Here is a 27,226-nt window from a genome sequence, read left to right on the forward strand (position 1 = left end):
GTGCGCCTAGCTCAGGTGGTTGGCAAATATTTACCTTATCAGAAACTATCCTCATCGCCCGGCACGAAGCTCATCATTCTAACAGCCTACACGCGGTCTCGAATGTCCCGTTGGGACGCTGTCACTCCGGGACGCCCCTTCTCCTTCCCCTGGGGCAGTCTTGTTTGGTCCCATCCACACCCATCCGTACCGGTTAATTACAAAAATGCTTTATTGCCCCGAACGACGACAGCGACAGGACCTCGGGGTGTCGGTACTGATGGCGATGGTGGCGGTGGCCACCCATAACAATCAGCTTATGGTGTTGTATTTCATTTTATTTCATTTCGTTCCATTTGGCCCTTCCCACCTTCCCCACTGCCACCTGTGCGTGCGTTGCCGGGAGTTAAATGTCGCTTTCCTATTCACGGCTAATCGTTTGGTAATGAACTAGCCTTTAGTAGCTTTTGCTGTGGCTCCGGGGGGAAGTAGGGCAAAAAAGGGGGAGAAAAATGTTTGGCCTAATGAACGAAACCAAACGTCAAGCGTGGGGCTGGCGGGGGAGAAGAGAAAACATTGCTCTTAATGTTGTACAAGCGCTCCGGGTAGCTAATTGTGATCGCAGTGCAAACAGCCGTCCATCCACTACGGATAGTGGCAACACGGTGATGGCGGCGATGATAATGATAGTGGTGTAGGATAATTGTAGTCAGTCACCTTTTGGTCGAGTGACATTTTCGGCTGGCAAAGAAGACAGTTATCTGCTGGTGTATTTTGTAGGCTGTCATTTGAATAAAGGTCATTTTAGGGATACTAAAGGAACAAAGAGAAAAAAATATATTGTGATGCATCACATACAGTTGTGATCACATACAATACAGAGTTTAAAAACTTCAAAATAATTAGGCACTTAGCTTCGGGTGGCTTAGTAAAGGATCATTACAGTAAAGCTCGGAAAGCGACATTAATGTTAATAATCAATAAAAACCTGTCTATTCAACTGAAAGCTGTATAAGATACGAGTAAATTATTTCCAGTATTAATGTACCACACACGCAATAGATAGAATCGAGCGAATTCCGTACTTGAGCACACATTTTATGGAGATTACAATTGCGTGTTATTCAATCTGATGTAAAACTGTTACGCAAAAGTCATAAATAAATTTAAAGGGCATCATTTTTGAAAACAGATAAAGATCGTTAAAGATACCAGGAGATACTATTTGATTGAGCTCTAACATCAACGGAAGGACCCTTACTTTAACAACGCTAAGCGCGGCTGCATAGCAGCATGCCCATCTAATCTTTAATGCCTTATCGTGTAAGCTTCACGCACCATTTTTAACTGGTGTTTCAACAGCCACATCAAATGAATGTATCTACGCTCCCTCCTCATCGATTGCCACCGTTCAGGATGGTGAGCTGCAAGCGGTCATAAAATAATTCAATATCACGATAACGAACGCTTTGATTACGTACAAAAATGTCACCCCCCCCCCCCCCCCCCATCCCGCACTTTTCAACGTTATTCATCATTCCTCCTTCCACGTCAATGTTCCTGAATGTTCTTTGACAAAAAGCATTTTACAAAAAAGTGATTGAAATTTTATGCATCTCGAGCAGCCGGCGGCAATGATCGGTACCGCTGCCATCCCCTGTCGATTTCCCAGGCACAAGTGCAGCCGTTCGCTCAGCCGAACCCCCGACATCAAATGACTGACGCGTCCCGGTGCGTTTGAGAGACAGAGGTATGGCGCAGTGAACGTGAAGGTTGCATCCGTGTCACCAAAAAGCGCCACTTTCCGTGTGGCCGTGTGTCGAACGAATGCGCATAGATTTTCACTGCCAGCGCAAAATGCGAACGAGTGAGCGAAAGAGTGAAAAAGGAAGGGATGATATCTTTTCCGTTCCTTCCGCTGGCTCAGGATAGCTCAGGCCGACATTTTTATCACTCTCTGCCTACTAACACACTGTGCCTCCGCCCGGCCATGCTCACTCAATCGGAATGAGCCCACGGGCCACAAAACGGTCGGGAAAATGGCCATAAAAACAACACGCAATATCACACAGCCCAACACACACACACATTGGCACATTTTGGGTCTGCCCATCTTCATCCCGTGGAAAAAGTTTTGCGAGGGTTCGCGTCCGTGTCGCATCGTGTCGCATCGCTGCACGAGCGTCGCGATGCGAGATTGTGACAGTTTTTGTCATTTTTACGCCCATCAACCTCTATATATCGGTGCGCATACATGTGGGGACGCACGGTGCCAGCATACCAGCGCGCAGCATAAATTCAAGCCATACCCAAACAGGCACACACACATACAAAATACAGCCATCGAATGGCGGCATCGAACTCGGCAGCCCGGTGGAAGGGCGATCATCGTACGTGGATCGTTTATTTAAGCTGTCAATCTACGCGAATGCACGTTGGCATAATAATGATAAGCGCGCCCGGCTGGTGACGCACCGACTATTCATATATGCATGTGAATGTCGGCCACCCTTCCGCCCGGTTCGTCCTGTTTGCTCCTGGTGGCCGATATTCATTCCACCATGTACGACACGCGGTCACAAAACGTCGGGGGTCGAGCCGTTCTTTGTCTCTCTCTCTCTCTCTCTCTAGGCCGGAAATCGAATTGTCACCGTTGCGGTGGTCGTGAGCGCGCGAAGCAACACAACAACTCACAACAAAAAAACGCAGCAAGTGTCCCCGTGCCACCACAACCACCACTTTGACGAACAAGGAATGGAGACACGCTTTTATTTTATTTTCACCCGCTCCGCTCCACCCGTTTCTGGAGCCCGCCCGGTCCAGCAAATTACGACTGGCGTGATTTTTCGCGATGCCATTACCGCTCGATGTCATAAAAATGATCATTGGCGTGTTTTTTTTTTGCTTGGTACATACGCACATCGGTGCTTGCCGGGCGTTCGTTGTCTGCTTTGTGGGTCGATTTATCCCGTGTGCCAATTGTGCTCGGGAAGGTGACCTCGAATGGCTAGCGAAAGGTTTTTTTGTTGCGTTTTGAAAATATCGCTTCGCTTCCTTTGCGTTTTATAGCAAATTGTGGACCCCAAACCCCACCTCACGAAAAGGACTGAAATAATCCTTCGCGTTAGCAGTAAACAGGTGCCCGGATTATTCTGCACTATCTGTGTGCATTTTTTGTGTCTGTTCCATTTCTCTCTCTCTTCTTGTTTTTTGTTCTTCATTTTATCTTTTTTCACCCTATCGTCGTGCGCCATCGTACTCTGGTCGGTACGAGCTTAAGGATAATCCGGAAAAATTATGTATCGATTTGAAATATTCTTTTTTTTTTTGCTTAATGTATTTACACTTTCATCGTAGTGCTTGGGAGGTAATGGGTTTGACATTGGTGACATGATGTACTCACTTAGCTATCAAAGCGATGCGTCTTACCTGTAAAGAGAGGGAGAGACAGAGAGAAGATATCATTATTAAACGTAGTTCGTTCTTTTTCTATGAGAAGCTATTGATTTCAGAAGAATAATAAAAGTAGTTCAGGTGTTGAAAGACTTTTATACATGGTTGAAATTATTAAGTGCTCTAAAGATAAGGTTTCCCAAGAAGATTCGATTGTTCCTTACATCGATATGAATTCTTCTAATTCTTTGTCAACAGATTTCAACCTTATAAGTATACTCGACTATAGTGCCAAATATCTGAGTTAAGCGGAAAGGGTCAAACAAAACCACACGAAAGGAAACGAATTTGGATTTATACAAGTTTGAAAGCGATATCTCTAATTTCGTTCAAAAATGGTTTCGAGAAAAGGAAATAAATAACATGAAATTTTATAAATAGGTCTACTTTGGGTTTATTATTGTTCTTTGAATGAGTTTGATGATATCTTGGATGGCAGCGCTTATTTGATTTATGTATGTCTTATTTCTTGTGCATTTAGCATTTAACACACATTTAATATGCAATTCAAGCAATGTGAAAAAAATATAATAAAATTGTAAAAAACTACGCTTTCCATAGCTATAATCTAACGAAAAGCTGTTTGAAAAAAAAAGGTTTCCGCTTGAGTCAGGTAATGTCAATATCTTTTGTGTCAATCCTCCAATTTTGTGTCCTCAATTTGTATCAATCCTTAGTCATGTTGAACGAGCGCCTAAAACGAGTTGTCTGGCACTGATCAGAATAGAAAATTAGCAATTTTGGACACTTTTTCTCTAACACGGGAGTCACTGAATTGGTCCTTTTATAAAGTACTGAAATGATTATGAGAAGTTCAATTTGATGGATACATTAGATGATTTACGTTGAACAATTTCAAAAGGAAACTTTGATTTACAGTTTTTATAATATTGAATCCTTACTATCATATTTTGGCGATAATTCATTTAAACTCTTGTTATTAAATCTCTGATTACTATTAATAGATTGCAATAGAATATCATTTAAATCAAAGCGTGATACACTGATTTCTTACCATACCAAGCATTGTCATTTTCATTCATTGCCATTTTCCGTCAACATTTCACGATCGCTTACTAGTTCTATATACCTTCCAATAAACCCGTTGTTTACACGCAAAAAAACAGCTCCTATTACACATCACCTTCAAAACCACACTGCAACCACCCGCCCAAGACTGCCTGGGGTGGTAGTTAATTCCACGGCATGAAAGATGAGCTCATTTCCTGCCGCCCTGCCCCCACTCACTGTGTGTTGATCAAACACACGGGCGCCACAGACCACCTGGCAAACAAATGATGGCGTTTGCTGTTTGCAAAACCAGAAAAACCCCAAAACCTTCACCGAGAGGTGGGCGCGGTATTGATTACAAACCCGTTGACTTTGGCTTTCCATTTTTGCACCAGCACACACCGTGAGCAAAAGAAGCCGGGCATAGCGAAAAGAAGCGACAAGAAAAAAGGGTTTGCACCACCAACCAAGGGTGAAAGAGCCGAGTGGAAAGAAAACTATGTCGCACCCGCAAGTGCCACCGATGGGGTGACAGAAAGAGAGAGGAAAGGAAAGCCGTAGGAGGTAGGTGCACCATCGTGCGGCTTTCTTGCGGGTATCGATATTTTTCAAACAATTCCAAAGGACAACAATCACTTGGCCACGGTTTTTGGCAGGAAAAGGGTCCAGGAAAAATAAGGCGAAAGTTTGGTCAAAATGCCGGATGCTTGAAGGTGAACCCAGGGACCCAGGGAAGCGAGAAAGAACCAACAAAACATAACCCAGCGGGACAAAAGGGCAAGAAAGCAAAACGCGGGCGACAGTGGTTTCGCTTGCATCGACAATAATCGTAACCTGAGCCGGGCGGTGTTTACGAAGCGAAAATGTTTCCACACTGCCAACATCCTTCTTTTCCCCTCTTTTCCTGCTTCCTGCACAAACGAAGGAAGACAAGGATCGTTTTTCGTTGGTTTCGCACCCGCACCACAAACGGCATTATGTTCAGGCCCGTTGGACCGTTGGGAGAAACCGTCTTATCAAAGAATGCATCGTCATACCGGTGAAGGTGAACGACGCTTCTTCGCTTGGTGCGGCACAGGGTGACCCCTTTTATTTCGAAATGCACCGAAACTCGGTGCCCTGCTTGCGCCGTTGCTGCGGGACACGAAACGTAATCATAATCAAATGATTGTTATCTCTCAACTTTATGAAGCATTTTCGGCTTACACTGCACGATGCCGGGTGCCGCGGGAAATACAGCGAAGCACAGCGAGCAGCAACACTGCACACAGCAGGAACGTAAGCAAGCTGCCGTAGAACCCGGGTGTACAGCGAAAGGAACGTGTTTTTGGAAGATTGCCTGTCGGTCGGTGTCTGTGTGCACCGTCGCTACGCCGTCACCCTCGGCATTCGTTCTTCTCGGGTCGAATCTTCTCATCCACACGGCATGTACCACTTCCCCTTCTTTATCCCTCCCTGGTGCTTTCAGGAAAGCCATATGCCCTTTCCCGGTAGCTGTTGGAGGGAATTTGTTTGTTTGAAGAGCTGTTCTTGGTGTTCGGCAGCGTGTTCGGAACGGGTTGCCGCCACAAGAAATGAGGTTATGTACCTCCGCCAAAATCGACCGAACCCAATCCCCGAAACCGTTGTTTTTGTACGAGTGTTCCACTCCCTTTCTTTCCCGTGGAGTGTTTTGGGGTGATTACTTCTAGGAAATTATCTGATTTTCCTTCCCGGCACTTCCCGAAGCAGTGGTGTTTGTGGAAGCTGGCTGCGAAGGAATGGAGGGGGAGGGGGGATCATCATTGACGCCTGCCGAATTTGGGGTTTTTGGGTGTATTTTGGCCCACCGTTTCACTCCGTCCAACCCTACCTCGTGCCAAAAAAGGGGCTGAGTTTTCTCGAGGTGTCATAACCAACCGGAGACTACAAGCCCCGGGAAACACAAATTCTTGCACCCTTCCGTGGAGGCGGAGGTAAATAGTTTTGCGGCAAAGCGACGATACCGGAGGAATGCAAAACAATTCGTTAGTCTGCTGGGAGGGCAGGCGAGTAGGCACAAACCAGCCGCCACCGAGACAGAACCACTCTGCTTCGGTTCGGGCGCACACGGTACGATCGATATCGAAGGTTCAAATTTAAATTGAAAACATTGCGCAAAGGATCCATGCTGCGTGTACAAAGGTAGGCCAGGGGGACTCGTGCTGGGTTGTGCCAGGGCAGAGACAAAAAGAAAATAATTAAATTCTGTTATTTCAACCGAAATTGCCAACGCCATTAACTGCGAGTCGACGCGGCACTCGCAGCTGGAGCGCTCTCGCCAAAAAGGTCCTTCGAGACTCGTTCCTGTATTAGACACGCACAGGTGTAACACAAGAGCGTGTGGTGGTGTTGTTTTTTTGCTGTTTATTTTGTATTATTTAGAGCTCGCCCTATAATGTGAGCTGATCAGGAGACAAGGTACATGGTAAAAATGGGGAGTCCTTGTTCAGTTTTGCTTTTCCACCATCAGTGAACAATGATGCGAACATGTGGGCGACATGAGTTTGTATTTTTTGGTACATGAAACAATCATAATCAAATGGCACAAGGGAAGTGGTACGAAACCGTGTTTTTGTTCTATTTGGTTCTGACATGGAAGGTCATTTGATAAAAACAATATAAGAAGAAACGTGACATGATAACAACACTAATGAAGTGTCTGTGACATGTCCAATCATCAGGGAAGATTTTGTGAATATAAAAAAGTAAAAAGCTAACCGCTAGCTGTCATTCGACCATGTTTTGTACACAACAGCAACTACCTCAAGCAACAAGCTGCTGCGTAAAAACGAGCTTCTGCAAATTAAAGTAAAACAAATTAGAAGAAAAACGCCAAACAGAAGGGAAAAAAACCACAGCCACCGGTAGAAAAAACTCCCGCCTCCTCTTTGGCCACTCGTTAGCGAGTAAAGTTTCCAGAACGACTCAACTCAAACTTTGCACCGTTTCTTTACGCCATCGCTGACGTTTACTATCCGACGGGGGACCGGAGAGGGGGAAACGTTCACGGCTCACGGCCTTTCTTTACAGCTCACCGTCGTTTCTTCTGTATTTTTTGCTGCTCGCCATCTCATTGACAAAGGAGTTATGGTGCCTTAATGATTTTATGCCCTTTTGTCCGTCGTGCCGTCGTTCCTTGCCAATAAACTCATGGTGGAACATTGCAACGCTTTATGCGCCCCAACGGACACGCGAAAATCCACGCCAGCTCCCGGTGAATGTCAATGGCGTTCCTTCCCGGCCTTTCCACGTGATCTTTTTTTCTGTCTTGCCCCCCTTGCTCCTGTGCCTTTTTGTCAATGCGCAACTGTTACACACAGTGCCAGAGCTCTTACTCCCCATAAAATGAGGCGCAAAAAGGAAACGCAACTGAAAAACGTGCTTCCAGCTGACCTTTGTGTGAGCGCTGCTTGTCATGATATGGCAGAAAAGGAGGAAAAAAAAGCAGGAAAAAGCACGATCGAACCCATCGCCCTTTTTCGGAAACAATGGGTGAATGGGTGTTACCATGCCGCTCCAGGACACGGGCGGCTTGTGTGCGGATGGTGATAAAATTGTGAAAGAAACACCACCATGGGAGGGTGAGGGTGCTATGGAAAAGTGAAAACTCATTTTCATTAGCGAGCCGCTTTCCCGATGGATGGAAACCGATGACAATTTATGGTGTGGGCCCTGCACAGAGTTCGGTGTGACTGATATTGGTTCGAAATTAAATGTGGGCGAGATTTTGCTTTTTCTTCATTATGGTTTTCTTCGCTCCTGAGCATTCTTTTTACAGTGATTTTTTGTCAGTGATCCTTTTGATTAATTTGCGTTTGATTCTTTGTCAGATCGGTAGGGAAAGAGTGTATGCGAACAGGGGTGAATTTCTTGCTTGATATTGATTCTTTCGCCCACCAATCCGTTACAAAGTTTCATTAAAATATGAAGTATAAAGTCCGTTGATTACGTTTCAATTGTGCAGCGCGTTACATTGGAAAGCTTTCTTCATTTTGCCGGCTGCTAACTGTCATCGGATGATTTATTAAACAAGTATTCAGGTTTGTTTTTTTCGTTTGTTACTGTGTGAATAGAATGGTTGTAAGTGGACGGGAGAGTTCTGCGATTGTAATCAGCTGACGACATGACTTACGATGGAAATATGCAAATGCTGCTGTCATAAGATTCGCAGAAGCACCGGGTGATAAGATGAGACTGGTTAGAGGAAGCTTTTGAAAAAAATACTCATTGCTCACACAAATCGCGTTCGAAGGACTAAAATGTGTTACAATGTGTTACAGTACAAATGACGCAGTAAATCAGTTAGAAACAACTTTTAAAGACATATCTTCACTATGTTTTGTATTGCATGTTACTGTAAACATTTATTTGAGATAATACGAGTAAAACTGCGTACACATTCTTGGGATCATTCTTTCAAACAATCCCTAAATCGATCCTTCAGCTCCTGTCGATCAAAGACATCACGATGACGCCGCTTCCCAAGAACCAACCCAAGACCAGAACGCACCAAAACCCAACCGGAAGTTATGAGAAAATTTGCCCCCCTTTTTCACCACCCCGTTCCACACCACAATCAACCTTTGTTTTGCCCACCATGCTTTGTTTTCTTTCTGTGCTGCTTTCCCCCTCCCGTCGTTGCCTTTTCATTTCAGTGGGGCAATTTTTTCCCGCTCGTTTAACAATTCCTAAAACCCAGCATAAAAGGCAAAATGGCTTCGTCACGATGGTCTTCGGCTTTCGCGCCAAAAACTGTTGACAGCGAGCAGGGAGTATGGTATGGCCAGGGAAGTGGTTGGTGAAGCGACACGCAATGCTGCACAGTGCCGCGCTAGTGGCTGTGGTGTTGGCGTTTGCGGTTTTTTTCCGGCTGGACGCAAGAAAGCGCCAAAAGGAGAAGGTTCCGCTTGACTTGGCTGGAAAGCGAAAGGAAAAGACAAAAAAAAGGAACACACACACACGTGGCCGTCCCTCTGAGCCGTTCGCTGGTGGTTTTGTTCACCTTTTCCGTTCGCTGATTGCTATCACTTTCCCTCCATCACGAACAGGCAGTCGGTGTTGTTGGTGTTATTGTGCTGCACTTTGGAGGTTTTGTTTTCCCTCCCGGTTGGTGGTGGAGACTGGAAGTAGTTGGTGGTGAGAGAACAGTACCACAGCCCTTCGTATCAACACTCATTTACACGCTACCAGGAAGGTCGGTTTCATCGTTAGTTTTTTTGTGTGTGTGGTCGTTTTGATTGTGTATGAAAACAGTAACGTGACATGGCGCTAAACAGGAAACGTGAGCTGCGCTTCGTGTTGGCATGGTAGCGGCATGATCCCAAAAATCAAAAAGATCCATTCTCTTCATCGCATCACCCCCACAGTAGATGAGTTGCGTTATGGCGTTTTTGTTGTAGTTGTATTGTTCGTCCTTTCCCGCTCTAGCTGGTCTCGACTTCTCGTGGGCCTCGTTTTGACCGTTATCCCTGGTCGAAGATTGCCATGCCGTAGGGTGACGCGAGATGACGCGTGCGGATAAGACAGCGCCATTGACGAGGCCACATTCGCATTGCTGACCGGAACACCCAACACACACCCAACCAGACATCGGAATGACATCAAAATTGCTCTTTGTCATGTTGATTTGATGATGGGTTTATCGTTCTGCAGATTAGTCCGCTCGATTAAACGCACTGTGCAGGGATTTGGCTCAAATTGGTTCCATTCTTTGGGAGCGGCAGCTTCGCATGAAAAGGCAGCGCATACACACACCCACACACACACACACACACACAGAAAGCCAATGGACCATTGCTTATTGCTTATCACTGCTGTAAATAATGCGCAACTCGAGGGCGAGCTAAAGAGCCGGCTCATGATAGCGTAATGTAATGTTACTTCAAGTTCTAAAAAATCTAATTTAATCATTGAAACAACACTTCATCAAAGAGATGGCATGAGCATTGTTTAGCCATTATCTACCAGAGAGTAACAAATTAAATTGGAACAAAAGAGATTATCAAAAACAAAGCTCCCTCCAGCCAAACAGTGGGACTGAAGATTGAATTATCCAAATCGAATTTCCTTTGATGCCAAAATTGAAACCGAAAATATTGGGGAAAAAAAGAATAAAAAAACAACTCAAGACGCATTCCATTTGGCCGTCACTCGAAACGCTCGTTCAGTTATTACAGCAAAAGTAAAAAGAAACATAAAAACATTACAAAAAAAAATAACAAAAACCAATCACAAACTGTATTAAGAGTGGGCCAGCTATATCTTGCATGAAGTGGTGGAAGCGAGAATGAAAGAGAAATAAGAGAAAAAAAGGAAATGCTTTTCCTCGCTCAAATCAAGGCACGGAAGAAGCCTCGCAACATACTTCACAATCTGTTTACGATCCGTTTCGCTTCTTTTGTTTTCTGCAGATCATTTTCATTGATTTGATTTAATTAGGATTAAATTTCCTTCACGTGTTTTTCTTTCTCCTTACCCGTTTTCTGTCTCTCTTGTACGCTCCCAAACGATGGCAAATTTCCAAATCCTCGCCGTACCCGTCGGTAACGTTTGATTCTTTCAATCCCGTTCCCGCTTGCCACTTGTTTTTGCGCGGACTTTTCCTTCCAACCCCCTCCCCCCCCCCCCCCCCTCCACGCCAAACACGGCTCGTTTTGGTGGTGTTCGTTTTGATTAGCGGTTTGCGAACAAATATTTGTCTTACCGAAAGGAACAGCTCCCTTCCCCGTGGATGGCAACCACCCATCCGAACAAACGGGACCTAGACTTACCACCTCGCGGTATCGGAATTCGAGTGGAAACGTGAAATGAAACGAAACGAATCGGCTCCCCAAAATTGGGCGCAGCACCCTTGCAGTGCACAGAGTGGGGTTCCCAAACCACCACGCTTGAGTGTAAATCGTGGTCCTGAAACCAAACAAAACGAAGCAACACCGAGCGGACCGTTCCTATCGGCATTAAGTGTTTGTGCTTAATCTCGACAAGATTACACAGGAATTAACGCTCGCCTTAGCTCGCCTGCTTTGCCAATTGCCGTCCGAGGCGCCAGTCGGACAAATGAGTAGCGAGCAGCGATCCAACCAACTCGGAGCGGGGAGGAGCAACCGGCACCAAATAAATTGACCACATTAAATCGATTAAGATAAGAGGCGCTTCCGGCGGGGAGTTGTAATGTTACCTCGGGTTTGGTCCGCTTCAATCGCTTCAATATATGTCCGTGGGCCAACGCAAAAGTGAGTGAAAGTAGCAGCACTAAAACGGGCCCTGAACTGTGGCTCTACGTCGCGACGCACCAGCTGCTAATGGGCACTACATTACGGTGCGTAAATCTACACAGCCTCAAAACACCGTTCTACACCGCCGCGTCGTAAAAATGGTCTAATGCCGGCTTTTCCGTGTAGGTGGCAGACGACAAAGAGATCAGACGAATTTGTTAGCCGGTGTGAACGCTTTTCAAAATGGCTGTAGCTGCTGCTGCTGCGGCTGCTGCCTTGAGGTAAATATTTTCTTCAAATAATGATCTTGCTCTGCAACTCTGGCTAGAGAGCTGGGGGAAGGTGACTGGGGTTTCTTGGAAGCGAATAAATTCGGCAAGCGGATTAAAGCGCCACGTGATGCCCTTGGAATCATCTGTTGGTGAAGCGGATGAAGAGTTTCTGCAAAATGGCATAATTAGGATTAAATTTTTAGATCAATATTTAAGCTCCAGCGAAGCAGCTTATCATCCACTGGGGATATTTTGGCTGGGGCTTGTAAATTCTTTAAGAAAGTTTGCGATAGCTTGCAGATATACCCCTTGATTAGGTTTAATTTATTGGTGTTGGAGTCGAGTTTCACTTGATTTTATTTGGGTATTACCCCGAAAGGGCAAACAGTTGGCAGCGAGTGGAAAGCGCTTTTTGAGCGATTGCTGTTTCCTTAAAGCTTTTTCACTGTCAGTAATCTTTGGTAACAGCTTTACCATATTGTTGAATATCATGTTGTTCCTCGTGGAAGTTCTTTTTAAATCAATAAAAAAGGTATTCACAAAACTGAAATAATCTTATCATCTCAATGGAAATGCAAATACGTTTACGACACCAAAGCAATTCACATGGTTTAGAATGATATCAAGATGTAGATTAAAAGATGTATACAATAGATCAAATATGTCCAGATCTTGAAGTATAACACGCTAAGAACATTGAAATTATTATCCACATGCATCAGAGAGGCTAATTTCTTGATTACTAGTAATAAGATCTAAAGCATTGACAGAAGTTGATGTAGAATTCGCTTATCAAAACTTGCAGAGTCAGCCATCAATGACTTTGTTTCATCCACCAGTTTTGTACACATTATCATCATCAATCAAACTGGGAGCGTTTTAACTCCATTCCATTCCGGTCATCGTTGGTTATGAAACCGAAATTCCAATTCCAACGACGCGTTCCATAACGCAACCGCACGCAACCCGTCATCGGCCAGCTGGTCGTCAACTTGGCTGACGCCGGCATCCGGAAATAGCAACTGTTGCTACTCGACTCGAAGGCGAAACAAAGCACGCAACGAAGCAGCAAGAAAAAAAACAATGCGGAGCACTCCTGTTGAACGTTTGATGAGCGCTGAAAGTCCTTCGACAAAATGTGCCACCAGAGAGGTCACGAAAAAGGGGTGTGAGAGTAAGTGGGTTATCGGAGGATCTCAGCACAGAGACTTGAGGTTCTCCCTCCACCGGTGCGCTGTGCAGGCTATTTCCGTTCCCAAAAGCCCTCGCGCCAATGTGAGCGGGCGCGGAAAACTTAGCTCAAGCGGGTAGAACTACGATGCCCCTTCTCCACCGGGCGGATTGGCCGGTTTGGCAAACGGGAATTAATAGCCAGCTCGGCGTATCGGTCAATAAAATCACTTTTACGATCACTTTCCATTGCTGGCACTATCGTTCGATTCCTTTGTTATCCGGGTACGCTTGTTGCCGTTCCCGATGCGTCAAGAATGCGACCGATTTTTGGACCGACCGGAGACGACCGTTTCCTGACAAATGACCTACCAGACCCGCCCTCCTTGGCTTGGCTATCCGATGGAGGTTTTGTATCGCACAAAGAGACGATACGATCGCTGGCAGTCGTTACAACTGGATATCTTCACACAAATGGTGCGCGCTGAGCAGTGTGTTGCGAGGAGGAGGGCGGTAAAATTGCCAAAATATGGCAACGAAAGGCACGTCAGCGAAACGCCTCCGCCGGCCTCCTGTTTTACCACTAGCACGCGTGTCGTTGTTTTCCCCGGCGCAACGATCTTCGGGGGGAAATAAATCGCCCGTTGATATCGAGATACTCCGGTTTCCGTATCGGGTTCGTTATTAATTTGGACAAGCAGTTTCGGTTACTGCTGTGTGGCAAGTGCCCTTCCTCCCCTCCCCACCTCCCACCAAGTTCCAAACGATTCCACCGTCGCAACGAGTCGGGAAGGAAACGAGAAAACCATGGAAATACCACACCAAAAATACCACAAAACATATTTCATTCGGTTTCGGAAGCTTTTCCGAAACGCCGCCACTGCTTTTTCCCCCCCGGTTATGGTGCTTTCCGTCCGTCGGTACCGCGCCGGTAAGCCATTGCCGGTAGCATTAGATCATAATTTTCATCAATCATTGTCATTAGATTGCTTTTATAGGAAAATAATACGGGCAGAGAAATGCGCGAAGAGCGGCGACAACGGGAAGTCAGTTGGATTCGCTTCGCTTTCCCGGTTGGCGGAAGGTAATCTAACGGGGGCCGATGGTGGGGCCAGACGTTTTGCCATTTTCTTGCGCGCTCTGGGAGTAGGGAATGGAACAAAATCTTTCCCCCCGAAATTCTACGGGAGACGGGTTGTTTCGCTGCGGTTGAACGTGTGTGCGGATGTGTTTGCTCTGCGGTGAACAAGAAAGGATTTGCACAGCTCAGTAAGATGGCCCGGGGGGGGGGAGGGGGGGCTGTGTCTTTCATGGCAAAGGAACGCGGCGTAGCAAAAATCGATACCGGCTGCTGGTGGAGCAGGAAGTGAACTGTGCTTCCGCGGGATAATGTGTGACAGACACCAGGGGCGGAAGGAAGTAACACAAGGAGGAAGCGCGTTTCGGGTTTCAGCTCTCGTGTAGCAAGCGATGGTGCAGCAATGAGTAGAACATTTTTCGGTCCGCTCAGACAATTGATGCGAGAAAGTGAAAATCATCGCCCAAGAAGTAGCGCAACACGTTTCGGTTTTTGGGAGCGTTTGAAATTGGAGTGAAATTTGATCATAATGCCATTACTCTTGGGCTTATTTTAGGGGAAATTAAGCGCTATAATGGAGCAGGCGCTGGAATGTGCTTTAATTTTGTTTTTAAAAATTGGTCTAATGCTGTATCTACCAAAAAGGTTGTTCAAACATTTTAAATAAACTGTTCTTTTTTTAGTATTTGTCTCAATATAAGTCTTAAAAACTTGAGATTTTGAAATTCAACACAATAGCTTAGTTTTTTTGTTCAATTATAAATATTCGTTCATAATAAGCCATATAAAGCTGAGCATAAATAGCATTATTGAACAAAACCCAACGATGGGGTCCTTTCCGTTTTAAGTTCGTAGGCTGAAATTTCAACCTATCAGCTGTTTGCATTGTATATTAGTTTTTGAGCAGCTATTTAAGTGGGTATAATATACAGGTGGGCTTATCCCAAGGTGTATGAATTTAGAAGGCTTTTTTTCGCTTCTTTTTCTGAATGAAGATTTTAAGAATGTTTTGAGTATTCGTCAAGCCTCCAGTAGGCTTGTTTGAACAAAATTTTTCACCCATACTGTCAAAAAGTGATATTCAAATTTGATTATTAATAACATGCTATGAGAGCACCGGGACTGCACACACTTTGGTTCTAGATTCCACCACGTGATCTCTTTAATGCACCTTGGGGTAAATGTAAACAACACCGTGTCTTCGAGCAGGTACTCGAATCTAATTCTAGGTTTGAGGCTAGACTATAATCTAGACTGAAAATTGCAGGCTAGTTTTTTTGTGGTTTAGTATGGATCGTTTACATGATTTCACCTTCCAACAGTCAAACTCCATACAAAAAACTAACTATAATCGTGAAGGGCCCCGTTGATAGAATATTCATAAATGATTGGATACCATACTTAAGTTAAAATTACATGTAATAGATTTGTCCTCTAGCGTTATTGCAATCGTTTTCTTTCCATAAAGTCATCTGATAAAGTTTAAAACAATTTAATTTTTTGTTTTCGAAAAGGTCAAAATTTTTGAAGAAAGTTGTATAGTTTTTAGTATTAGTATTAGTATTAACAACATGCCCGTCATGGGTTCAAACCCCTAATGGACCGTGCCCCCATACGTAGGACGGACCATTCTGCAATAGGTAATCAATAGGTCACTGATCAATAGTCACTGCTAGTGGTACAGGTAGGCTTTGACCGACAACGGTTGCTGTAGTAATGGGTAAAGTTGCCAAAAATCCGGAGTCGACTCCGATCCGACTCCGATAAATTCGGAATCGACTCCGGAAGACAGGTCCGCGCTGCTATATCCGGAGTCGTTCGGAATCGTCCGGAGCCGTACGGAGTCGCCCGGAGTCGCCCGGAGTCGGAGTCATCCGGAGTCATCCGGAGTCGTTCGGAGTGGTTCGGAGTCGTCCGGAGTCGCCCGGAATCGAAGTCGTCCGGAATCGTTCGGAGTCGTTCGGAGTCGTCGACTCCGGACGACTCCGGTCGACTCCGGACGACTCTAAACGACTCCGACTCCGGGCGGATCTAGTGGTTCCATTTTGCCGGAGTCGGAATCGAACTAACAATAGTCGGAGTCAGATCGGAGTCGTGGGTGCGCTCCATAAAGCACATCACTAGGTTGTTGTGTAAAAGAAAAAGATTATTTTAGCTTTAAGTAGAAGAGTTTCCATGTGTAGAGAGTCATAAATAGAAGCAAAGCATTTTCTAATTACCAGTTTTTAGGGTTTTATGACCTACTCCGTCTCATGGACTGTATTAAGTAAGGGATCAGCACTCCCGAGCAAAAGCCTTAAAAAAGGCAGGTACCCCAATGCATACGTCCGCCTAATTATTTTCGGAATTTGTCATAGAGGTCTTGCTGTTTTTAACGAGAATCCAACCACCCAATAAGAGCACTGTTTCACCAAAAACTTGGAAGAAGAATTTAGTTCATCACATTGGAATTCTTATTCGATTTATTGGCAATTTCTGGGGTGTTCTTATCAGGAGCCTACGTGCTTCGTTGGCGATACCTACATTTTCTTGTTTAATTCTCGTTACGTTGACACTATTCCAAATGGATTCATTGAATGGAATTTCTATCCAATAGGAATAAGATGTAATGCGTGTTGCCTATGCTTGAGCGTTATTAATTCATTGCCTAACTTACGGGTGTGTTCTGCCTATCTCAAAATCCAACATTTAATAACAGTCACAATTCTAACATTCAATTTTCTTCACAAGATACAAGTTTTTTTAGAATGACAGGATAATTAAACGGTACAACTAACATCTTTGCTATATTTTTAATTTCAGTGCAATTCCTTCACATTATAAAAGTCTCTTCATATTGTTTTCCCCAAATCTGTCAGCTGATGTTTAATTACTACCTCGTAGTAGTGAACAAAAACAAATTCCTCAAGAGCTCATCCACCTCATCTGTAGCTGCCAGCAAGAAGTTAATCACTGTTTTCGTTTCGAAGCGTTTTAAAACACTTCACATTGGTGAACGACAAAAAAAAAACACGCCCCACGCATCACGCAAACAACCCCCTATCATTAGACTATGGTAACGGGGTCGACATGACAGCAACATGATTAAATTATCATACACGAAAATAAATCACTGCTCAAAACCCTTTGCCCTCCCTCATTCGTACAAAGTTGATAAGCGCTCTAACCGCGCACCAAGCGGGTGAATGGAAGGATGGAAGGGAAAAGAAAGAGAGCGAAGGATAAACCTCAGCTGGCATACAATATTTATTCGACAAATTGTTTTCCCATTATGTATTATTTCCCGTTTTGCCCCGAAAACAACCATTTCCAATCGAACCCATTTACTTTCTTCTTTCCTTCTTCTGTGCGGTCCGGGGATTGACGGTGGTACAGAACCCTTCGGGGCTCATATTTTGGTGGTGAAAGAGCGCGTGCAGTTCCACTTGTTTTACCTCCGGTTTGCCGCGGTCTGTTTGTGAACCTCCACTGTGAGAGTTCACCGTCAATCACAGGTAAATGTGTTTATCGTCAGTTGCTTAATAATCGAGCATGGTAGATGATTTATGAGTGGCCCGTTATTGCCGATTCCCGATACCCCGCAGTCAGATTCGACCCGTTCGGACCATTTAGACTGGGGGAGGGGGGAGTTTTTTTTCTGTCTTTGCTCTGTTTTTTTTTCTCCCACTCTCTACAAATCATGCATCGCATGCTGAAATGTTTTATCATCATTATCCGAATCATGTTTGCTGGTTCGGTGCCTGTCCGCTTCAGCTACAGCAAACCATCCGCAGCCATTCGCCACTCAATTGTAGTTTCCTGCTCGTTTTAGCTTTATTTCCACCAGGTCGTATACCATCGTCGACAACGAGAGGGCATTTGTGTACGCGACTTGTCATGTTCATCGTCCGTTGGGTCCGACACACAGCAAACCAAACCAAACCAAAAAAACACGCACCCGATAAGCGATCGTACAGCCAACCGGTGACAGACAGCAGGAACGGGAATCAAGCGGCTAGAACCCTTTTTTTACCCACTGTTGAGTCGTTGAAGGCTGCCTGCCCTCCTCATTCATGCCAGCTTTGATTCAATTGACCGTTTTTCTTCCACCCTTTGCCTCAGAAATCCTTCTGACCCTTCGACGGGGTTTGTGTGATTTGAGCTCGCTGATACATTTCTTCCATGTTCAATTGAATAGTTTATCAATGTGGAAAGCGCAGACAGAGCAGACGAGGTTCCCTGCCGCCCTAACAGGCCCGTGTGTGTGTACGCGCGCGGTTATAGGGGACATTGCTTTATGTTTTCCCGTTCTAAACCATACCTTGTTGAAGCGATATGTGAGTACTGCACAAAAGCGGTTCGTTTGAAAGGGGCGGAAGGGGGCGGATTGTGATCAGCGCTGGAATGTACTAAATGTTCAGCAAACGTCGCGCCTTTCGGTAGGTCGATTAGGAATTCGGTTGGCGTGGCCCGTGCCCGACAATGGAGCCGCCTGGTCGCTGGTGGAATTTGCTCGCTGTACGGTATTTTGATCAAAATAGCTTGACAGGTGTATTTCGGTACCGTTCCCATTGTACGCGTAACGAAATGTGACATGGTACGAGCGAAATTTGGACCGCCCGGTTTTGTTTATTGCCTTGGGCGATGAAACAAGACTGCGGGAAGCGTCTGATATGCATCATTTTTTTGGTGATGGAATGAAGCAGTAAACTGTCACGCAAATGAGCTTTACGTTAGTATTTTGTTTTACTTATTTTTCAGTAGAGGTAAAATAGATATAAATAAAATGTTGGCAAAAAAAATTTTTTGACTTTGAGTACATATTTGGCTACATATTTCATAACTTCATATAATTATCAATTAAAATAAATGCATCAATCTGTTGCGCAGCTTGTATTTCATAAACTGGTTGGGATTAATTACCTTCCCCTCTTGTCTAAACTTTTTTAAACAAATGTCATCATCACTTTGTTCCCTTTCATATTGAGCTCAGCAGCGTTGGCGATTGAAAATTAGCTCAACCAGCTCATAACCCGTAACAATTTCAACTACCCAAAACTCGAACCCTTCACAAAGCATCAACAAAAACCGAGTCTAGCAATATCAAAACTCTTCTCTCTGCTATCACATTGCAAGCGCTCCGATGAAATGGGTGGCCCATAACGATTAATCAGATGTTGCTCGCCTGCCGGGTTGTCCTCCCTTCTTGCACGCCCGTTGCGTCCATTATATGCGTATCATGTATCGAATGTCGGTGCGGTGTTACACTCCCAATCCTTCTGCCCAACCATACCCGAAACACATTCCAACGCTTCTCATCATCATCATCATCATCATCACCATCGCCATCGGTTGCCGGAGCGCTCCTGCTGGGATGGTTTCATATGGTTCACTGGCATCATTAATTAGCCGTCGAAAACAACTCCCGTTACATGGGCGTCGGCCCACTGCCGCCTTCCGTTGGCATTTTTCTAACGGTGGGCGAGCGAGCTCGGAGCTGGGAAAAAGTTGTCCACTTATCGGTACGGACGTAAATGAGAATTCCTTTCCCATTTTGTCGGAAAGGATCACGTATGAACGTATACACGCGTGGTAGAACAGAGAGCTGAGAAAAAAAAACCCTGCATTGCAGGTGAGGATGGTTGCGCTGTACTGCCCTTATCTCGGATGGCCTCTGCGGTAATGTCCTCTGCAGCAAAAGCGCTCCACACACTCCACTGACAATGGCAGTGTATAATGCCAGTGCGCCTTTGTAAACGGGAGATGCCGAACGTTGGTGTCCATTACACGGTATCGTGTCGAGTGTGTTTGGGTGTGTGTGATGCAGTTTGAAGTATGCGTGTGCCTGCATTATTGGACAGTTATTGAGCAGAAGATATGACTCGATAAGGTTAACTGAAGGTGAATTGATCTATGAAAGCATGCAAGATGAAACGCATTTTCAAGAGAAGCTTCAATTTACGGGTATCAAAATCGAACTCCAAAGTATCTATAGTGTAATGACTGTGTTTGTGCGTCGTTCAGTAAGTACAAAACCTTCATAACTTGCACACCTACACCATACCTGTGCTGTGATACCTGGCCTACGGTGTGAAAGTGACGAAAGATTGCGTGTACATAATTACTCCCCTGGGGGTCGAACCTGTCCGAGCGCTGTTCTGCTCGGTCTTACGCTCCTGTCCACTTGCTTCAACACAAACATATCCACAACACAACAATTACAAATTCCCCTTCACATGCTCAATACCAAAGCCATAGCAATGTCCAAAATCTTCCAGCTGGAGCCACCTCGAGTGGCCTCGGGCTGTAAAGCTGTTCCCAAGCTCGGAACACCGATTTGCCCCGCTTGTTAATGCACCGTACCAACGAACCTACCCGTACCTGTCTTCCCGGATGTGTTGGTTTGGTTCCGGAAACACAAACGCTCCTTTGGAAACATGGGCGAGCGCGTGATGCTCGCGTCGCGAGACGTAAGGAAAAGTCTCGTTCCGGTGGAATGATTTAAAACAAAACAATAACCGTAACTCAACACACACACTCACCAGAAGGCAAACGTACGCGTGTCGGTATGTGTAAGGAAGAGCGTTTTGTGTGTACAAAATGCGTCTCGAAATGAAACAAATCGTAGCCGGAAGTTGTTAGCGAGCGAGCGAGCGTTCGCGATGGTGTGGCAAACATTTTCCACACCTTTCGTCACTTTTATTTCACCAACCAAGCCGGAAACAAGAAATTTACCCCCGATGGCTACGCTGCGACATGGAAAGCGTAAGTGAAACCTGCCGCCAAACACGCAAGCAACACTTGGCTGTCAGCTTGCAGTTGCTGGGGATAAGACGATTGTTTTGACTTTCCGTTGGGGGGTTTTCAAACCTTCAGCTGGGGGTAGAGAGTCACGCTCTTCGCTCTTCTTGAAAACCCGAAACCAACCGGAAATCGATGAGACACGATCGTGTGTCTGTGTCTGCCGGCACACACACACACACACACACCCGTTTAAGTGTTGGCGTAGTGAGGTAAAGGTTAACCCAGTGCGTCGTTACCTTTTCTCTGGGGTCCCGCCGCAAGATAAATTGAATTCAGACACACGAGACAGCACAAGAGGAAGATAGCTCACCCCACACCGTGCGGTGAGAAAAAAAGGCAACCCTCAACCTCACTAACACACAAACACACACACACACATACAGACCCAACATAGACCGCAAGAAATAATCCAGAAGCGATGAAATAATAACCATTTTCAAGCCCAACCATGTAACAGACGACCCGACCGGAATGTCCGTACAGTCGGGTTGCTTGTTTTCATGGGCATGGGCCCGCTTTTCCTGCCTCGCTTTTCCAAAGGTTCGGTGTGCTCTTCACTGTATGTATGTGTGTGTGTGGGACGAGGGATGGGGTTTTCCATCGAGGTGCGTGTTTGTGTGATAATACACTGAATAATCTATTGTGTCTATGGGTGTGTCCGTGTGTGTGTAGGAGAGCGTGTGAGTGAACATGGTTTATTTGAATATAAATCTTCTTAATGTACTTATCTACTTACAGACACGCTGCTCGAGGGGTTGAGCCGCCAAACCGCTCGAGAGAAGCGTGTTCTTCCGTTCGAAATGGTGGTTTGTGTGTTTGTATATGTGTGTTCGGGACCATTTCGAGAAGAATTTCATTTCCGAGCTTAAAGGGAATGAACGCATCTGCATCTGAACGTTGGCTTTTCTTTCAAATGCTAGTGCTCAGCTTTTGATTTTGCTTTCGTGTCAAAAAAGATTGTTTAAGCACAGCAACTACTTCCCAGTTGATGATAAATTGTCAATGCTCGTTCATTAATCTAGCAGATGCCGTAGTTATTAGACCGGTTTGCCGGTCCTTACTCGACCATTGCTTATCAGTCACAAAATCAGGCTTATTTTCACTCTCCAACTCCCGACGGGTGAGCCAAATCAATAGCCCTCGACCATTCCGTGCCACCCTCCCCACGAGAGTTTCACAGCCTCTCACCGTCAGCAAACTCGCCCGCTCGCAGTGCAAATAGAAGTGATGGAGTGAAATTAACTAGACGAATTAAAATTCAATCTATCACCGGTTGCTGTGCCGGCCCAGATAAGCTCCCCCAGGAGAGAAGATCGGCCTTCCCCTGGTTGCCAGACCCGGCCAGGCTTGTCAATACGCCTTTCGAAAGCTATCTATTTTTCATACCATGATTGGTGTGCCGAGTAGATTGTGGATTATACTAATGAAAATGTCGTCCTCTGTCGCTTTGATGAGAGTGGAACCTGGAAGGACCGGAGCTGAAAAGGGTCTTGGTGGGGGAAATTTGCTGACAAGTTTACTGCTTGAGGACTTGCACTGGACAGGGAGGGCAAGGGTAGCGCCTGGTAAAATCAAAGCAACTCTTTGATATTGGTGAAAGACGCAGTGCTTCGTAATGAATGTCGGTTCCTAGAATTTTTGCGTCGAGTTGTCGGAAATAGCAGGAGCAATTTATTCCATTCCCCACAGCCAAGGAATGTGCGTGTTTGTGGGTATGTGTGTACGTGTGTGTGTGTGTGTGTGTGTGTGTGTGTGTGTGTGTGTGTGTGTGTGTGTGTGTGTGTGTGTGTGTGTGTGTGTGTGTGTGTGTGTGTGTGTGTGTGTGTGTGTGTGTGTGTGTGTGTGTGTGTGTGTGTGTGTGTGTGTGTGTGTGTGTGTGTGTGTGTGTGTGTGTGTGTGTGTGTGTGTGTGTGTGTGTGTGTGTGTGTGTGTGTGTGTGTGTGTGTGTGTGTGTGTGTGTGTGTGTGTGTGTGTGTGTGTGTGTGTGTGTGTGTGTGTGTGTGTGTGTGTGTGTGTGTGTGTGTGTGTGTGTGTGTGTGTGTGTGTGTGTGTGTGTGTGTGTGTGTGTGTGTGTGTGTGTGTGTGTGTGTGTGTGTGTGTGTGTGTGTGTGTGTGTTTACATTTATCCCGAAATTGATCAGCCATCGTTAAACGCAACCGACTCAGGTCGATGAATGTCACCCGCTACGTTCGCATACGTTCGCTTGTCACAAACGTTACTTACCTGTCATCGTAGACAAATCCTGCGCTCAGTGTGTTAATGTACAGTACGAAGGCCAACGTGCAACAGCCTAAACTAACGTAATCCATGCTGCAATGAGAAAGAGAGAGAGAGAAAGAGGGAAGATCAGTTTCGATTACGAGGTTTTACGTGTTAGTTCCAACCCGATAGCCAACCGCGGCGTAAATGCATCTAAGCTAATCCTCTCCCATAGCGGCTCCGGATTTCCCTTCAAAATGATGTTTTGCTTTTCTTTTCAGCCTTGCTCCACTATGCTTCAGCTGGTTGCGATGCTAAAAGCGTTTACCATTGCCCGTGTACCATTGAATGCAAATATCGATTTTAGATTATATCCCTGCCGTGGTCCCATCTGCCCGCAATTGTGTGTAGATGCGTGCGGGAGGAAAAGTGCCCGATTGAAAGGGTTCTCGAAAGTATCCGAATTATTTCGCAACAGGTCACGCACACAAACACATACAGACAGACGTACACACAGAATACGAACCCATCAGGATTTGGTACCGTGCTGACCTTTCACAATGTTCGCATCCCAGCCGCCCTCCCGCCGGTCAAGCTGTGTATGTATGCTGGTGGCGGGGCAAACCATTCATTCACCCGGCCGGTACCGGAGCAAATCGAAATAGCGTTCAAAAGCGTCATTCGAATTCGATATCGATCAGTGAGCGGGCTTGGTGGCACCAATTCCCCGTCACAAGCCCTATTGAGCCTACTGAAAAATGCCTCTCCCCGGGGCAGCAAAGCAAGGGGGGGATGAGTTAACGTCGAATAACCGACTGTCGATATGTTTTTTTTCTATTTGCTTTCCTGCCCAACTCTTACCCTGTATGTGTGTGTGTGTGAACTCGCACTACTTCTTCCAGCCCACTAGCACAGATTATCGTAATTAAATTCGTATCGAAATTCAATTTATGCACAATTTTGCTGCCCACGGCTCTGCCGAGCCTGCCAGCGCTCGGAACGCCAAATGCTCCGAATCCAAGCTCGGGATGAAAGGTGCTTGCTCGAAAAAGGGAGGAAGCGAAAGAGCCGATCGTTATAGCTAGCAGGAGCGCATACATACATCGTCGTCGCTTGCTCTGTGGCACCGCTCCGGGGTAGGGCACAAAGCAGTAAAAACCGATAATTCTCAATACTGTCCCGGGCTTTGGTCATTAAATCTGAATAAATTGATGGCGTCTTTATGTGTGCATTTGTGTAGCCCTTTGAAACACACAGGGGTATAGGTGGAGTAGGAATAACGGAAGGAAGAGGAACAGATTAAAAAAATACCCATTCATCCTCGCATTCCAATCACACGAGCGGCAGCTGAAGAGCTTCGAATGGCACATACGCGCAAGGAACAAAAAAAACACTGGTTCAATTTAATCCGGCTCGAAGGACCTATTTACGTCACTTCTCTAGAGGATGCGTGGAAGGCAATCGCAGACCGCGGGATGGAATGCGGAGTGGGTAAAGCAGAGCGATTTAAGCGTACCTTGAATGTGAACTTCCTATTTATTTTATTTTATTTTAAGTTTTTCATACCAATCATTTGAAAAAGGAATAGGAGTTAAAGTTTGTTAGCATAAAACATTAAACAGTGGAAGTACAGCTCGTGGAGGAAAACGTCATACGATTGAGCACCATAGCATGTGTCAGTTGTCTGCTAACTGGTAACGCTTTTACACCAACAGCTAGAGTGTAGCGTACAAATTGTAATATCCTAGCACTATCCCCCGCACGAGTACAATTAACTCCGCCGAATCTGTACCAGCGTTAGCGGAAACTTTAGATTGGCGTGCATAAAATATTCACATTTGCTCTAGCCGTTCGCCAAAACCTTCCAATCCCTTCTCCGCATGTACAGTGGGCCAATAACTGGCCTCGACTTAACCGGGAGGTATTTGCCTTTCATCAGCGTGCAGCGAGAATTCGGCGAACGTAGAGCTCCTGTCGACAGGGCTCATGAGTTCGCTCTGCGTGAGTCTGTGTGCGGGGTTTTTTTTTGTATTCCCCGGTAACGCCCCAATCGGAGCGCTTGCACATTGAAGCTTGCCGGTGAAAGCTTTAAAATTGGGATAAAAATTGCATAATCCCAGTGCGGTTGGGCGGGGAAACGTGTGTGTGTGCACCTTAGTAGTTGGAGTTGCCATGATGAAAATTCACACCTTCAAACATGGTACCATGTGCCCGGGCTCCGGGAGAAGAGGCTCGAAGGTTTGCAACATATTCATGAGCCTTGACGTACGATTTCATCTTTTGCTCGCACACACACTCACAAAGACCGAAAGAGAGAGAGAGAGAGAGTTTCATTTCAGCAAACGCGCGCATTCATCAAACAATAGATGAATGAAGCTTGGGGGGAGGGGACTTACGGGACAGAGACATGGGAACACGCCACACATACAAAAAATCCCTTACTGCCGTCAGGAAAATCCTTTCGAATTTTGACTTTTCCCGAAAGCATTCGCAACCGGCAAGCGCCATCATCGAAATGCGAGCTTTTTGTGTGCACCCGGGTCGTGCATGGAAATTACACACACACACACACACATTAGGCTACAGCCGTGTGGTAGCGCTAGATATTGGGCCTGCCTTTCCATTGCACCTGTGTCATCTCACCTGGGTTGCACACCTCTACTACTGCCTGAGTCCTTTTTCGCTTTTCGCTCATGCACCGAAATGCATTCCGCTCGGAGTGTACGTGTGGCCGCGTTTATGCCAGCCCATCCCCAAACCAGGCCGGTACGTGTGCGCAAGATTGCAAATTGTGCGTTTTAGTACCCGGCGGGGCGGCCGCCCGACAGCGTGACAGGACAGACAAGCGATGGAGGAATGCCCCCCTTTTTTGCCCGTGGCCCGTGGCAAAAGTCGAAGTCAAAGTTAGCGGTAACGTGATTTATGCCAAAATTAAACATTTCTACGTACAAATTATAATCAAAAATTCAAATTCAAGCCACCGTTCGGAAGCGGCCGGGTGGCGCTCTACACTCGGCAGTACGGTGCTGGTGGTGATTTTCAACGACTTCATCAACCGTGTGCCGTTCCGCCGGTGTTCCGCGAATGTGGTGCACCTATCACCTCTTTCGCTTCCGTCACGGTTCCGGATGGTATGCGTTTTCTAAGCAGAGCGGGATTTAATAAACCTTAAAAGCTGGTGCCAAAGCGGGACAGTGTGGAGGCGTATGTGTCGACGGCAGGGCGGCTGCTTCGCAAGGTGCCAGTGGTGGTGCAGTTGAGGTCGCTTTGGAGGGTACAATTGCTATCCTTTTGGGGGCGCATTTGGTGAAGAATTTTAGAGATGCATTTGCAGCAGTCAAGATTTGATAAGACGTTTGCCACACTCACAATGGCTCGTGACAGAAGCGTGACAGGCATTGCGATGCAGCTGGGATTTTACACTCTTCCGGGAGATTGATGCTGTCTGTGGGTTTGATTCTTTGCGATTGCAAAGTAAACCTGACAAGTAGCATAAGTGATTTTTTTTTTAAACTAAGGGGTGATAAAAGAGAACTGCATAATTATTGGTAATTTTCATATTAATTTGAGTTTCTGCGACGCACAATGCACACGGACGTGAATTATTTCAGTCTGCTATTATTGCTAAACGGTTGAATTATTGGAATGATCGGAAATTCATAGCATGAGGATATGCATTTTGCAACACAAAATTCAATAAAATTTATTGTTGTACATGGCCAATTGATAGAATACAATTTCGCACATCAGCATCATATTGTTTCGATTTTGCGAATCCAATTTACTTAATTGTAAAACAAACTAAAACAATACAGAGAAAGACCCTTTTGCTGTTCGAACTGAAATGTTTTCCAAGAACATTTTGGCACTGGATTCACATTCAGCAATTTAAATATTCACACGCTTACTACAGGCAAAGTAATTTCGCAAGTGTAATGGAAAATCCACTTTTCAAAGCTTAATCAAAAGAAACCCGTTTCATTTATTGACTGACACGCCCGAATGCCGGTTCATACATGCGGTTTAAAGTGTGTTTCATTGAAGC

General features: G+C 45.6%; 1 protein-coding gene across 1 annotated transcript in view; it reads right to left on the reverse strand.

Moving 5' to 3' along the window:
- LOC120956662 (protein O-mannosyl-transferase TMTC2) overlaps positions 1-27,226 on the reverse strand; it is a 162,083-nt gene that overhangs the window by 117,303 nt on the left and 17,554 nt on the right. Inside the window, exon 3 of the mRNA XM_040378329.2 lies at positions 23,206-23,292. Coding sequence (XP_040234263.2) covers positions 23,206-23,292 — 87 coding nt within the window. The remainder of the gene's footprint in view (positions 1-23,205; positions 23,293-27,226) is intronic.

The sequence above is a fragment of the Anopheles coluzzii genome, chromosome 3 (genome assembly GCF_943734685.1).
Source record: "Anopheles coluzzii chromosome 3, AcolN3, whole genome shotgun sequence".
Taxonomy (NCBI): domain Eukaryota; kingdom Metazoa; phylum Arthropoda; class Insecta; order Diptera; family Culicidae; genus Anopheles; species Anopheles coluzzii.